The 14,326-nt window shown below is 42.4% G+C and overlaps 1 protein-coding gene across 1 annotated transcript in view; it reads right to left on the bottom strand.

Moving 5' to 3' along the window:
- The window catches only part of LOC135221810 (translocon-associated protein subunit delta-like), a 70,563-nt gene that overhangs the window by 25,196 nt on the left and 31,041 nt on the right, over positions 1-14,326 (bottom strand). The window contains exon 4 of the mRNA XM_064259693.1: positions 2,144-2,233. Within this exon, the coding sequence (XP_064115763.1) occupies positions 2,144-2,233 (90 nt within the window). The remainder of the gene's footprint in view (positions 1-2,143; positions 2,234-14,326) is intronic.

Raw genomic sequence — 14,326 nt, forward strand, 5'->3', positions numbered from 1 at the left:
TGACGTCTCGCGCCTCGAAGCGTCCTGGCGCTTGCCTAGCGCCTCGCTCCTGGGAGGCGTCATGCTTCTGGCTGGCGTCAAACCGCTTTGGAGCGTCCTCGCGCTTGCCTGGCGACTCTCTCCTGAGAGGCGTCACGCTTCTTGTTGACGTCTCGCGCCTCGAAGCGTCCTGGCGCTTGCCTAGCGCCTCACTCCTGGGAGGCGTCATGCTTCTGGCTGGCGTCAACCGCCTTGGAGCGTCCTCGCGCTTGCCTGGCGGACTCTCTTCTGAGAGGCGTCACGCTTCTTGTTGACGTCTCGCGCCTCGTAGCGTCCTGGCGCTTGCCACCTGGCGCCTCGCTCCTCGGGAGGCGTCCTGCTTCTGGTTGGCGTCACGCGCCTATCTCGACGCTCGCGTCCACTTTGGCGCCTCGATATCATCAACTGGACGAATCTACGCGTCTGGTTGACATCTCGCGCTTGGAATGCTCGACGCGGCCATGACTGGCGACTCGTGTCTGTAAAGCGCTTCGCGCCTGGCTGGCGCTTCAAGCCTGGCTGACGTTTCACGTCTAGCAAACTCGACGCTCTTGTCTGGCGTCTCGTGCCTGGAAGGCTCTACGCGTTTCGTTGGCGTCTTGCGTTTGACAGGAGAACGGATCCTGCTCGGCCTATGCAAGGCTGATGAATCCGATTCCAAATCAGAGGAAGACAAATTACTATGGCGAGTCTGAACCCTCGATAGCCTAGACTTCTTAATAGGCAGGAAATCGTCTTTCCTTCTGGGAGGGTCTTTATACAGAACTCCCACAAGAGAAGTGATGGAATCCTGCATAGTGCGAAGGATTCTTTTAGTCTCATCATTATTGTCTACCCTCGGTTGTTTGATTACTGAATGGTTCCTCCTCTTGAAAACGCTCAGGACTAGAAGTAATCCTGGGGTTCATCCAAAACGTCTTTTCAGGGGGGCGAGAAAGATCCGCCGATCTCCAACCTCTTTTAGGTGAAGAATTCTCCGAGGAGGACTCACGCAGAACGCTTTTTTCTGTAGCGTTCTCTGGCATTCTGTGGCGATACAGAAAATGCCGAAGGGACGTCTAGACTGTTGGGGATCCTCCACAACCTCCTTACGGCTTTCGACATTCCTTCTCCTCTGGGCTTGGGAGCTTGAAAGAGGTCTAGGCCTGGGAGCGTTGTGGAGACAATCAAACGCCCCCTCCACTGCACTGGGGACACTTATATCACTATCCACAGCACTATAATCAACACTGCTTACCTTCAAAGGCCGCCAATTTTGGTTTCCATTTTCCGAAGGGCGGCGTTTAAAGATTCGCAATCTCAGATGCCGAATCTGTGTTCTAATAAAGGAGCAGGTACATTAGATGGGGCAGTAAAAGGAGAAGAGGGTATAATATTACTGATAACCCCGCTAGAACTAGATAAAGGTTTGGAAGAAGACCTCCTCACCCTGTCTCTTTCTAACTTCTTCAAGTATGAGGTTAGAGATTTCCATTCTTCCGCACTCAAAATCCTTGCATTCAATTACAAGTATTACCAAAAGAAACATTCATACATCCTGCCATTTCCTTGCAAATAGTATGAGGATCAATCGATGCCTTCGGCATAACTACAACCACATTCACACACATTCTCACCACATTTCCAGAATCAGACATCATGTTGAACAATCCAAATCAAATTCCAAAAACAGTCCACAATCGCGTATGCCAGTACAATCAATGCAAATACGTCACCGAGAAGTCCAAACGAAGATCAATTGCGATGCAAAATACGAATCCAGCCGGAGATACCCACAACGATGTTGCCAGTATGGCCGACAGAAAAAATATGATAGAACATGGGGATGGTTCCTAGTCCTGCCACCCAGCGGCAGGTAAGTAGATCACCTGACCTACAGGTAGCGTGTGCGCGAAATTCTAATTTCTGTCGGACGACGGGAGTCAAATAGCTAAGTATATATCTGACAGGTAAGTTAAATGTATAAAATTAGTTATCTTTAAAATCTTTCTGCCATTTATTGCTCTAAATACTAATGTATCTTATTACATAAATTACATATGATCCTGTTTATTTTCCAAAGCTACAAATACATATGACTGAACAGTTTTCAAATAGTAAATTAGGCCTAATATCACAAACTTACTTTTCTCAAAGCAGCATATCCAGCTTCATCATAAAGCTTGATGGGTCGTTGTCCAGATCCAGCAGTTGCAACATCTTCAACCCAACTTACCTATGAAAACATGAAGGACAATTTGAAAGCCCTAAACAAAAAGGATTCAAGTGAGGGTCAACTGTGACCAATAAGGTCATAAATACAATACAGTACTATGTAAAACATGCATTCAAGCTGCTGCTCTATCAAAAAAAAATGTATTGTACAAAAAATCTGTTTTTTCATACATTTCCCCCCTATGTATGAGATACTCTGAAGTATATTCATGAAATAAGTTGAATATTCTAGAATATAAATTTATAATAAGAGCATTAACCATTTATGAAATTCCAATAACGCCAAGGAAATTTCATCCCCTGACATTTCTATGACCTGTATAAAGCAAATTAGGACATAGTATGAAGTTTTCATAATAAAACTAATATTGTAATACTTACCTGAACACCTGAATTAGCCCTGGTCACTGACCAGCCCGAACTATATCCCCACACATTTACCCACTAAGTGGGTATTTTAACTGTCAGTGGTTACCAACGCTGCAGTAAAATCTAGTCAAATGAGTTACCTGTGTTACCGTTGGCAACGCTGCCGCAAATACCTGCCACCAGTGGCCTGTCTCCTCATTCCTCAATTGAATCATTCACTATCAAATTGAAGTGGGGAGGAGGGTGGGAATCATTCAGGTGTTCAGGTAAGTATTACAATATTAGTTTTATTATGAAAACTTCATATTGCAATAACACTCCCTGAACGACCTGAATTAGCCCGATTAACAACATTTAGTCGGAGGCGGGGTCAATCTCATTCAGCCCGACCTGTACACGGAACATACGCAGGTAACTCATAAGCAACCTAGCATGTATAAAAGCATGTATCCTCACCTAGTTATCCAAACTCGGAGGTGTGGATGTTTGCAAAGAAAGTACTTCAAAGTCAGTGTTGAGTCTAACGTCTATCCGAGTCAGAAGTACCTCCCTATGTGATAAGCTATACTTCTTATTCATGGAGGCAAAACAAAAACAAATCTCCTCACCTGGTTGTCCAGCTCAGTAACTGAGGATGCTTGCATAGGAAGTACCATACCGTCGGTGTCGAGTCCTAGGTACCGCCTGAGTCTGAAGAACCTCCCATGTGGTATTCTATCCTCTCATGTATGGAGGGGAAATGGTGAACTCCAGTGGCTATAGCCTCTCAGTATGGAGGAGAAGTTGAGCGTGCAGGACCTTCAGTTCTCTACTGCTCACTGATGTAGATGACTTGTGCTGAAGAAGTAGTTGTTATTCCAACATGATCATCGGGATCTGCCTAACCTCAAGGGCCTAAGGGACAAAACACTCTGTCTAAGCTTGACCAACAGAAACACTAGAGTTCATTAGATATATCACTACGCTCCTACAAACTTCTAACAACATAAAGTTCATTTCGTGACTATCATGCTTACCTAAACTTCTAACACCCTGAAGTTCATTTCGACTATCACTGCTTACCTAAACTTCTAACACCCTGAAGTTCATTTAGACTATCACTGCTTACCTAAACTTCTAACACCCTATCTCTACCAAGCCAACTATCAAACTGAGTTTACCGCAACGACAGGGACCCCGAGAGTAACCAATCTCTGAAGAAAGTGAAATTCCTTAAGGTTACGGTAATTGTGAAAACCACCTCAAGAAAAAAAACACCTACACAATCGCCGACAGCGAAACATTCCTCTGGAAGCCAAAGGGTAGCCCTCCGCATACTTGCGCCCTTGGATTGACTAAGAGTCCATTCTTATGAGTGTCCGGATAAGCAATGATTTAACAATAGTCCCTCCTCTCCTTGCCAAAAACATATCATAACCCTCAGAAATGTTAGTCTGGTATGCAAACCCCCTCGAAACCAATGTGAAAAGAGGTTATCAAACAGTCAGGCTCAGAGAAACCAACTATCACTCTCACCACATCCACACAGAGTGGCTGTGGAAAGGTGTCCTCCAAATACGAGCCTCATGATCCGTAACCCTTACCACACTAATCAATGAAGGAACCCATAGAGAAAAACCTCAACTGACTCGTAAACCGGAAGTCGGACTCCGGCAGAGGAGTTTACCGCTACACCTCATACAGAAAAATGATGCTAGCTTAAGTCATTCCCCAAAAACTGCCCGACGCTCGCCGAAAACCAGACTACCCTACTTGATGTTTGAGAGACTGCTGGTTAGGTTGAATACAATAATCAAACATTACATGAATTAACTGAGATCCCCTCCGGAGCCTGGAATGCGGAAAGATAGAATGGACAAAGTCCACAATCCGTTATACTCGCTTTCCTCGCCGGAGACACAAAAAAAAACAAAAAAACCCACAACTAGCAAACGAGTCTCTCTCAAAGGTATCTATCCTCTGTCAGACCTGTCCGGGCCACCACCGGAACAGGAAAACAAAGGAGGAAAGCCGAACCCAGAAAAGGCAGCATCCAAGAAACCCGGAACCTACTACACCTGGCTGCCGATATAAAACCAAACGACATAAGATCCCATCATATCTGAGCCTACCGATCCGATTGCGCAACGATATACCAACAAGAAGATCATAAACTACTGTGCAAGTCGTACTCGACTGCGCAACCCGCACTCCCCCAAGACATCATGATGTAACCCTGCTGTCCGACCGCTGTCCACCCACTCACAAGAGCGAACTGTCTGTCAAACAGTTTCCGCAAAACCTGTAAGAGTTAGTCACTCGACTGCGGATACCATCACTCTCCAGTGACGATAACGTTACGCCTGAGCCGAAAATACCTTGGCGATGAACGACCACGCATGCGAGTCACTCCCATACTGTTGCGCCAAACATGTACCAACCAAGACGATGACCTAACCTTGAACCAGTCTCAATTTACTGCGAAACTCCGCACTCACCATTGACTATGACACGGAAACCAGAACGCTACAATAGGCGAGCAACACCCCTTAAGAGCAAAGAAGTCGCAAAACGCGATCCAACTAACCCCCTTTATTTTACCAATACTACTAAACCTAGACTGGAATCCGAAGCAAGTGACGGAAAAGAAGTACTCCCAGACACGGAATCAAGGTCGAACCCACCTTGAAAATCCCATAAGGACGGAACAGAAAAGCAGCAGGAAAAAGTTGAGAAAATAAGGAGAGAGAGAAAAGTCACTACGAGTAACCCACAGGAACACCTAGCGCCAATATTGTGCAGGTGGAGAACTAACTGTGTGGTACAGTGCTTTAATAACGGGTTACGAACTGTGGAACCAATGGGAGCCGCAGAAGGAATTACCAGCTACCCTAAGAAAGGGGGTAAAGATTAATCAAGTGTAAGGTTCGTAATACCTATGAAAACGAGTGAAAAACGAACGGAATCGTTAAATTTACGCATCTAAGCCGAGGGAAAAACTAGCTTCCAATGAGACGTATCAGTCAAATTTTGGCCTTAAATTACATCGTAAGACGAACAGCATGACTTCGTTTTATAAGCTAAGTATCCAGATACTCATTATGGTAACTAGAAACAAAAACATTAGCCGAGACCAAGTGATATGGTTGAATCTGGAGCCAAGGAAAAAAAGACTAGCCGGCATCATTGTCTGTTTAAGCCACGCCTCCTCACAACAGTGCTGTTTTGACAAGCTTGTGTAATTGTAATTTAATTGAAAAGTAATAAATTACATATTTCAATTTAATTGAAAATTAATAAATTACATTTTAAGGTAATTAAATTAACTTTATTAGGCCAAATATTAATTTCAGTTGTCACTGTAATTTAATAATACAACTGGTAATTCTTTTGTAACTGTAATTGACATAAGCACAATGTAATTACTGACAGCCATTAGTCTGTTAAACGTATGAAGACGTCATACAACGAATTCCTTATAGTATCCGACATCTAATTATATGCCACAAGATACCAGTATTGACTATGTTAAATGTCCAACATAGTTGAAAACACGTCTCCTTCAAGACGACAAACCTGGCCTAAGTAAGGAAGAGTTGTTACGTTAGTTACGCTAGCCAATCAGGACAAGAATGAGGTGGATACGGCGACGCAAACCCGTATTCGCCATCAGCTGATTCCAGAGCGTGAATGAACTGCCGAGTTAGTATTTATACTACGCTAATATGATGATACATACAATACACTAAATGCTTTAGTCGGACAGAATCGATACTTCATTCTGTTCGATTACATTCATATTGAATTATACTAAGATCGGAATTCTCGTTCGTAGTTTCATACATCTGTACTGAATTATCCGTAGTCAGAATGCCTGAGCCTAAAGCGTTAGCCACTATAAAAATCACTACCGTTATGTAGTACAGCGAATACTTTTGGCTAGGCTAGGCTACTGTACATATATCATCGTGAACACTAGGCTAGCCGTAGTTTAATTTTCTTCGATTTCTCTACATAACGAATTATCGTACGTCGATATGCGTTGAACAGAGAATTAGTCGATATTAAAAATTACGCTATCGTAATAAGTAGAGGAAAGTACCTTAAAGACGAAGGATAAGTATTCAACCCTTCAGAACCCGACAGACCCGAAACCAGATCTGAACGGCCAACCATGGCCTAAAAGATTCTGACGAAAGGAACTAGAAGCAAGAAACACCTAATAGGCTCTAGGACACTGTCCCTCTATAAACTACTACTTATAATAGAAAAAAAACCGACCGGAAGAAGCCTGCACTTCTCTTCCTAAACACTATTTAGCCAATTATCCCTACTCGTCTGTATCAGACCTAAATTTTCATCATCCTGAGAACTTACAAATCGAGGGGAGGGGAAATCTGCTGCCAACACTGCCTGCTCCGCGCCGGGGGGGCCGGCAGAACCTACCCACTCGGAGGCTTGCGGTTCTCCATTACCCCCAGCAGCCCGTTAGTGCTGGTTTCTGGAACAGGCATGGGGGATGAAAAAGAACGATTAGAATTCACTATACTACTAGTACCACTATCTCTATTTGTTAAATTATTCGTCAGGCTAGAAATATTCTTAACATACTAGATGATAACCTGTCCACTAATCTCTGGAATAACTAACTAATGTTTCGTTGTCTCCTGACCAAGACAAACATCTCTGACTAGTATTGCACTAAACCTTACTACACGAAATAACGAAAAGAACGTCATCATGTATGCGGATACTCATCCAACGCTTGAAGGGCGTGCAGAGCCGATGAGCACCAACATATCCAGCAGTAGAAGGCTCGATTGTCGAACTGTAGATGAAGTAGAAGCAGAGGCGTTTGCAGTCGGCGACAACGTTATTTTAGAGCCGATGAGCACCAACATATCCAGCAGTAGAAGGCTCGATCGTCGAGGCGTTTGTAGAAGGCAATGACGTTTATTTCCTAACTTATCCATAGCGAGTACAAAGTAGCTATCCAAAGTGAAACGGGAAAATTCGTGTTTGTAACCAAGATGCGAAAAACTCTGAGTGGGGTCGGGCTAAATGACCAAAAGTTCGCCTGATGTGGGACTGATCCGCACAGCAAGGCGAACAAAAAACAATTGAGGAATGAGGAGACAGGCCACTGGTGGCAGGTATTTGCGGCAGCGTTGCCAACGGTAACACAGGTAACTCATTTGACTAGATTTTACCTGCAGCGTTGGTAACACTGACAGTTAAAATTACCCACTTAGTGGGTAAATGTGTGGGGATATAGTTCGGGCTGGTCAGTGACCAGGGCTAATTCAGGTGTTCAGGGAGTGTATTGCAATATGTATATTTTGAATATGGGTAACTCTGTGATGATATTCGGAAAGTGTTTTAAGATAGTTTGACTATAATGCAAGAGAATTAACATCTCAGTCCACAATAGGATCATGAGAGTTTTTGCCTATTTTTCCTTATAACTTACTATACGCAAAAATAATTTATAAATGTTCATAGTGAAAAAAACTTCTTACAAAAAGGATGGAAATTTCTGCTCTCTACCCACTACAATACATCTTTTTCACAAGAATTTTCTTTTGCATTTTTAAATCTACCAATTTAAATTACTATAATATTATCTGGTTTCAAAATAACACTAAAACTAGCAATCTGTCATGAAAAATGATATTGTTAAACTACAATAAAGTTTTGTACATACTTACCTGGCAGATATATACTTAGCTATAGTCTCCGACGTTCCCGACAGAATTTCAAATCTCGCAGCACACGCGACAGGTAGGTCAGGTGGTCTACCTTACCCGCCGCTGGGTGGCGGATGTACGAACCACTCCCGTTTGCTTGTCAGATTTTTCTCTTCCACCTGTCTCCTGAGGGGAGGCTGGGTGGGCCATTAATTGTATATATCTGCCAGGTAAGTATGTACAAAACTTTATTGTAGTTTAACAATATCATTTTTGTACATGAACTTCCCTCACAGATATATACTTAGCTGATTGGCACCCTTGGTGGAGGGTAAGAGACAGCTAAATAATATAGTCAATCCACAAAACCTAATCAGAAAATGTGCTGCATGCAACATTCCGACCCATCCACAGTGTGCTGAGGTAATACAAGATTTGAGAAAAGATACAAGAATTTTTTGTTCAACATGTCTATCATGGATAGACAATGTATTTAAAATCAAGATTGAATGTACAAATAGTTGAGGATGAAGAAGAAGAGGAAGAGGAAGAAGAAGAAGAAAAAGAAGAAGAGGAAAACGGAAGAGAAGTAAACAAAAATGAAATGACAGAAAAAAATAAGGAAAACAAAGAACAAGATAAAAGTATGGATGCAGAGATACTCATTGATACTACATATGAGGCAATAAAGCAGCATACCTACGAAGAAATAAATTACGATATGACAACAGAAAAGCAAATCCCGAAGAGGCTCTACCCAGATCTATACAATGACGGGAAAGAGGAAAAAATAGACAAGAAAGACAAAATCTGCAACCTTTTGAAAAGAGGGAATTGCAGATTTGGAGAAAGATGTTACTACAAACATCCTAAGATATGTCAAAACTATGAAATATATGGTAAATGTGCATACTTAGATGGATATGGGGATGATTGCAGAGATCTGCATCCAAAATATGTAAAAAACCTAAAAGAAGAAAAAGGATGTAAGTCGACAAAAAATGCAAATATATGCACCCTGTAGCCATGAATCATAATCAAATAAATAACCAACCAAGTAATAAAATCCAAAATAAGAAACAAATAAAGAGAGAAATCAAGAATATCAGGTAAAAGAGAAAAGCAAACCACCAATGAGATATGCAGAGGTGTCAGCAAAAAATTTCAAAGCATCAGCTCCGAAATTCTACTCAAGAGATAATAACTGTATTTATTATGCAAGAGGATATTGCAGAAACGGAGAAATTGCAGATCAGACACAAAATGAATAATTATAGATGAAGGAAGATCAAATATTATGGAAAAGTTGGATTTTTAATGTCAGAATTTCTGGAAATGAAAAAAGAAAACATACCAGAACAGGAAAGAGACATGGGAAAATCCTTATTACTACCAGTATTAAATGAAGGAGAAAACACGCAAACCATCATAGTGATGAATGCGCAGGGTTTAGTTACGAGTAACTCAAAAAGAAAAATGATATTGTTATTGTACAATAAAGTTTCATACATACTTACCTGGCAGATATATACTTAGCTATAGACTCCGTCGTCCCCGATGGAAATTCGAATTTCGCGGCACAGCTACAGGTAGGTAGGTCAGGTGATCTACCGGCCTGCCGCTGGGTGCAGGAATAGGAACTATTACCTTCTAAAGGACAGACAATTTTTCTCTTCCACCTGTCTCCTGAGGGGAGGCTGGGTGGGCCATTCAATCGTATATATCTGCCAGGTAAGTATGTATGAAACTTTATTGTACAATAACAATATCATTTTCATACATTCAACTTCCCTGTCAGATATATACTTAGCTGATTGGCACCTTTGGCGGTGGGTAAGAGACAGCTAATTACTGATTAGACAGGTAAACAACATACGTTGTAGGTAATAAATAAATAAAACCTTGGTTCCTATGTGTTTGACGAAGGGTTTCGACCTCCTAGCTATTGCTAGGAGTCTGCTTCGTCTCAAGAGCCTCAGCGAGGATGTGACCAATGGCTAAGAGTTCTTGTAGATGTCAATGGGGTCTTATCCACTTACTTGACAGAATCTAATGGTTATTTGTCAAAGGGGTCCTATCCACTTACATGACAAAACACCTATGCCTACTGGCATAATTAAGGAGCACAACACCGATCCGATCACCTGATCCTAACACGAGGGTTTGTGCTTAATTTTGAAAAGAGCTATCCCCAAACTCATTTCAAATAACCCAAAGAAAATAGTATACTTATGTTAAAATAAAATTTTTTAACTCACTAGTTAAGGATCAGTGTCGGCTCCCTATCCCAGCAACGTATCCGTAGACACGTAACCAAGAGAGAAGGATCTCTCATAGGTCAACTTGACCTCCTTCGTGCAAAGAGAAGGACAACACGAGTTGCATCTCCGTAAATTACAGCTAATATGTCCTCTCACGACATATTGTTATGGAAAGAACAAGAATTGTTAAAAGCTCGCACTTCAAGCGCTTTTAATTCTCAGCTGTTTTGAAGGAATCATCAAGTTACTTAAGAAGTGCTTTAGAGATCACACTGTTCCAAAGAAGACCAGGGCTTTCTTTGAAATTGATCTCTTCTGGATGAAGCCTAGATGGCTGGTCCTTGTGCCTGGCTGGCGCCTCGCGCCTGGCTGGCGCCTGGCGCCTGTCTGACGCCTCGCGCTTGGCTGGCGCATGTTGCTTGCCTGGCGCCTGGCTAGCGCCTTGCGCCTGCCTGGAGCCTCGCGCCTAGCGCCTGGCTGACTTCTCCCCACTTGCTGGAGCTTCGAGCTTGTTAAAGAGTCTCGAGGAAACTGGCGATGCCCACATCGGACACTTTTTCCGATTTATTTGCCTCTAGCGCATCTGTGCCAGGCTGGAGGCACGCTCCTTCTCCTCATCAGACAATGACAGTGTTTATTTGGACTGTCTTCCTCTGGCGTCTTTACGCCTGTTCTGTATTTTGGCGCTGATTGGCTCTACATTGTCCGAAAGTCCTTACATCCACAAGGTTCGTTTTATCAGGAGACTGGAGAGGGTGGAAGAAATTCTTCCTTTGAGCTTTTGTCCTCCTTCTCCGTTAAGGGGAGGTGAATTGTCATCATCTAACATCCAGTAGACGATAGGATATCTACCGTACGAGAGATAAGAGTCTTCCTCCTAGGGGGTCCTTCTGAATACTTTCCGTGCTCCACGAGATCTCTTCTTAACATTTGAAGGGGTGTCTCGTGCAGAATCTTCCTATCCTGCCCGAAGAAGGAAAAAGCCGGAAGTTCGAGGAGACTCCCGAGCTGAATTGGGATACTCCTGATTTCTAGCTCTTTATTGTTCCCTCTGACACCTTCTGGGAAGCATTTCGAGCCGTCATTCGCATACAAGACTCTGTAGGCAAACGTTTGAACCAGTCTACTGTAGATGAAAACGTAAGTACTCTGCCTTGGACAACGAAACCTCTATCTGAAAACTTGAATCAGGAATAGGGGGTTTTCAGTTCTTTTGCTAACCTACTATGCTGGCAAGACCCATTGCTAGTCCCCATGAGAATCTGATGCGAGATTCCAATGCTCAAAAAATTCACTTGTCTTCTTGTGGGTCGTTAGACACAGAGAAACAAGAATTTCCCTCACAAAAATTCTCAAAAGAAGTTTGATGAGGAGCAGTTCCATCTTGTCGAACATGGAATCTGTGGCCACAAAAAAGATCCCATTAGAAGTCATGATTACCGACTCTTGTCATATTAAGTATAATCGATAATATCCCGAAGATCTTATCCTCTGCTTCGCCAATTCCCTTTGTAGAGACAGAGTATAGCCTTTTACTGCGTTCTTTGATAGCAGAATATCAAAGGTGATTCTTCCCTCTGAAGGGAGAAAAACCTCTATGTGGTTCACAGATGTATCGGAAGAAGGACAGTTTCCTCATTCCCTCTAGCACGATCTGCAGCAAGTCTATGTCTAGGCCATGGACATTTGTCATCTACCTTGAAAATCCTCTCATTATGTACACTCTGTCAGTTTCCCTGCTGCGACAGACTCAGAGTGGAGAGGTTGTTAAGGTCCATTTAATAATAGATGCTGATGAAATATCCAGAATCTCTGAAAAGACTTCCAAAAACATGCTGTGAGAAGAACGTGACCTCTGTGAATCCAACCTCTCTGAAGCCAAATGAGCATAAAGTATTATCCCTCTCTTTCTTTGACGCCCTTTAATCTTAAATTCTGTAAAGAATTTTATTTTATTTATCTTTATATTTAGGGGAAAAAACAAGACTATAGTATCTTCCCCTTTCTATAAAATAAAGATGGCGTATATTGCTACCTCTCTTGGTTCGAGGAAAGTACGCATTCTATAGGAAGCCTGTTCGGCTTCTACCTTGCTAGAGATCTATGAAGAAGACGTTTCCGCAGTTCTCACAACTCTTTCGCAATAATGTTAGACCTAACGTTAACAGTTATTATCGTCGATCGAGAAAGGTTCTCACGGACATGAAATATCTTGCATCGAACCTCTAGGATCGTTACGTTCCCTGTCTGTTTTTCCTGCCAATAGGTTCTCTATTTTTAACGCGAACAGGAGCTAAAAAAGAGTTCTCCGATGCTCTTGGCGATATGAGAGGTGTCCGTGGTGATTGGCCTAAGTGCTAAAAGGGTAACGAAAATCAGGAACGATCTTGCGTTACCGAGCCTGCTGTCCGAGAGGCTACTGGATTCTTAGGTTAATACTCGCTAAAACAGAAAATATCTTGGATGGTGATCTTGGCCCATTGCTTCAGGCTGGCGCTTCTGCCAATTTTGCGCCAGGCCTGGCGCTTCTGGCGCATTGCGCCAGTTGGGCGCTTCTAGCGCTTTGCGCCCGGCTGTCCGCTCCCTTCTATTCTCTTTATTTATGTGTCAGAACATCTGTGCCTTTTTGGTACCCGACCTCCTTTCACATGTTAATTTCCGTTCTTAGTAGGAAAAACTCATATATATCGAAGTATAGTCCATTCAGGAAACCATTTCTGCACGAAGAGAATGTTTCCCATCCCACTCATCCATCTTCTCTTTAGCAATATCCGATCTAAAAATGTTGTTTTGTTCTCGAAGACTGACCATACCGTAGTCTAAAGTGAATTCTCTACTACATCCATCCTTCTCCTAAGCTATGTATTCTCTAATCCATGCTTTCGTAAGCATGAGAGCATTATATAATATAATGTTCTACGCTTAGAATCCTTTAGTTGTTACCTACGGTTAAACAGCATTTGAAGGTTAATAATAGCTTCTTATTGAAGCTTCTTAGCAAAGGCAGACAATATTTTTATTTGTTGTTACTTAACTAGCTCCTCCATTCGAGACTAAGTCCAGCTTGTGGGGATATACGGTTTAACCAGTCGATCCGTTGGAGAGAGAAAGATGTAATCGACTATCATGACCGTAACCGGATGGTATCTGTCTTCAGTATTTGCCTTAAGAATGACAGCCCGACAGTTCTCGCTCGCTGCCTGACTGCATTCATCATGAGTTGCCTTCTACTTCATTCAATGAAGGAATATAATACAGGCAGTCCCGGGTTACGACGGGGTATCCGTTCTTGAGACGCGTCGTAAGCCGAAATCGTCGAAGCCGGAAAGCGCTTGAATTGTCTTAACTAATAAAAATTTATAAAAAACCTTACTTGTAATCCTTTGGTTACTACCTGTTGTTCCTGTAGTTTTTATGTACAACCTGGAGTTATTTTCATCAATAATGTGCTGGTTTCTTGAGATAAAAACTATGTAATCCCTTGGTGACACAACATTCTTGAAGTTTTTTTATGTACAACCTGGATGATTTTGCCCAATCTTGAGGGCTACAAGAAACAGCTGATTACTATTTATGTAGTTCTCTAGACTAATTAAGTAAACGTTATTAAATAGGCTTATAATAGTATCAACAAAACTTTCCTGCCATGAGTCAGAGGCCGTTTAATGAAACGAAACCCTTCTCTGTCCCTCTGTTCAGAAATCACTTACGTCATCACCTGGACCATTGTTGCCTATGGCGTCCTCTCCTCGCTCTCTCTTCTCTCTCTCGTCTCTCCTCTCTCTCTCTCTCTCTCCT

Source organism: Macrobrachium nipponense, chromosome 3 (assembly GCF_015104395.2).
Source record: "Macrobrachium nipponense isolate FS-2020 chromosome 3, ASM1510439v2, whole genome shotgun sequence".
In the NCBI taxonomy this organism is placed as follows: domain Eukaryota; kingdom Metazoa; phylum Arthropoda; class Malacostraca; order Decapoda; family Palaemonidae; genus Macrobrachium; species Macrobrachium nipponense.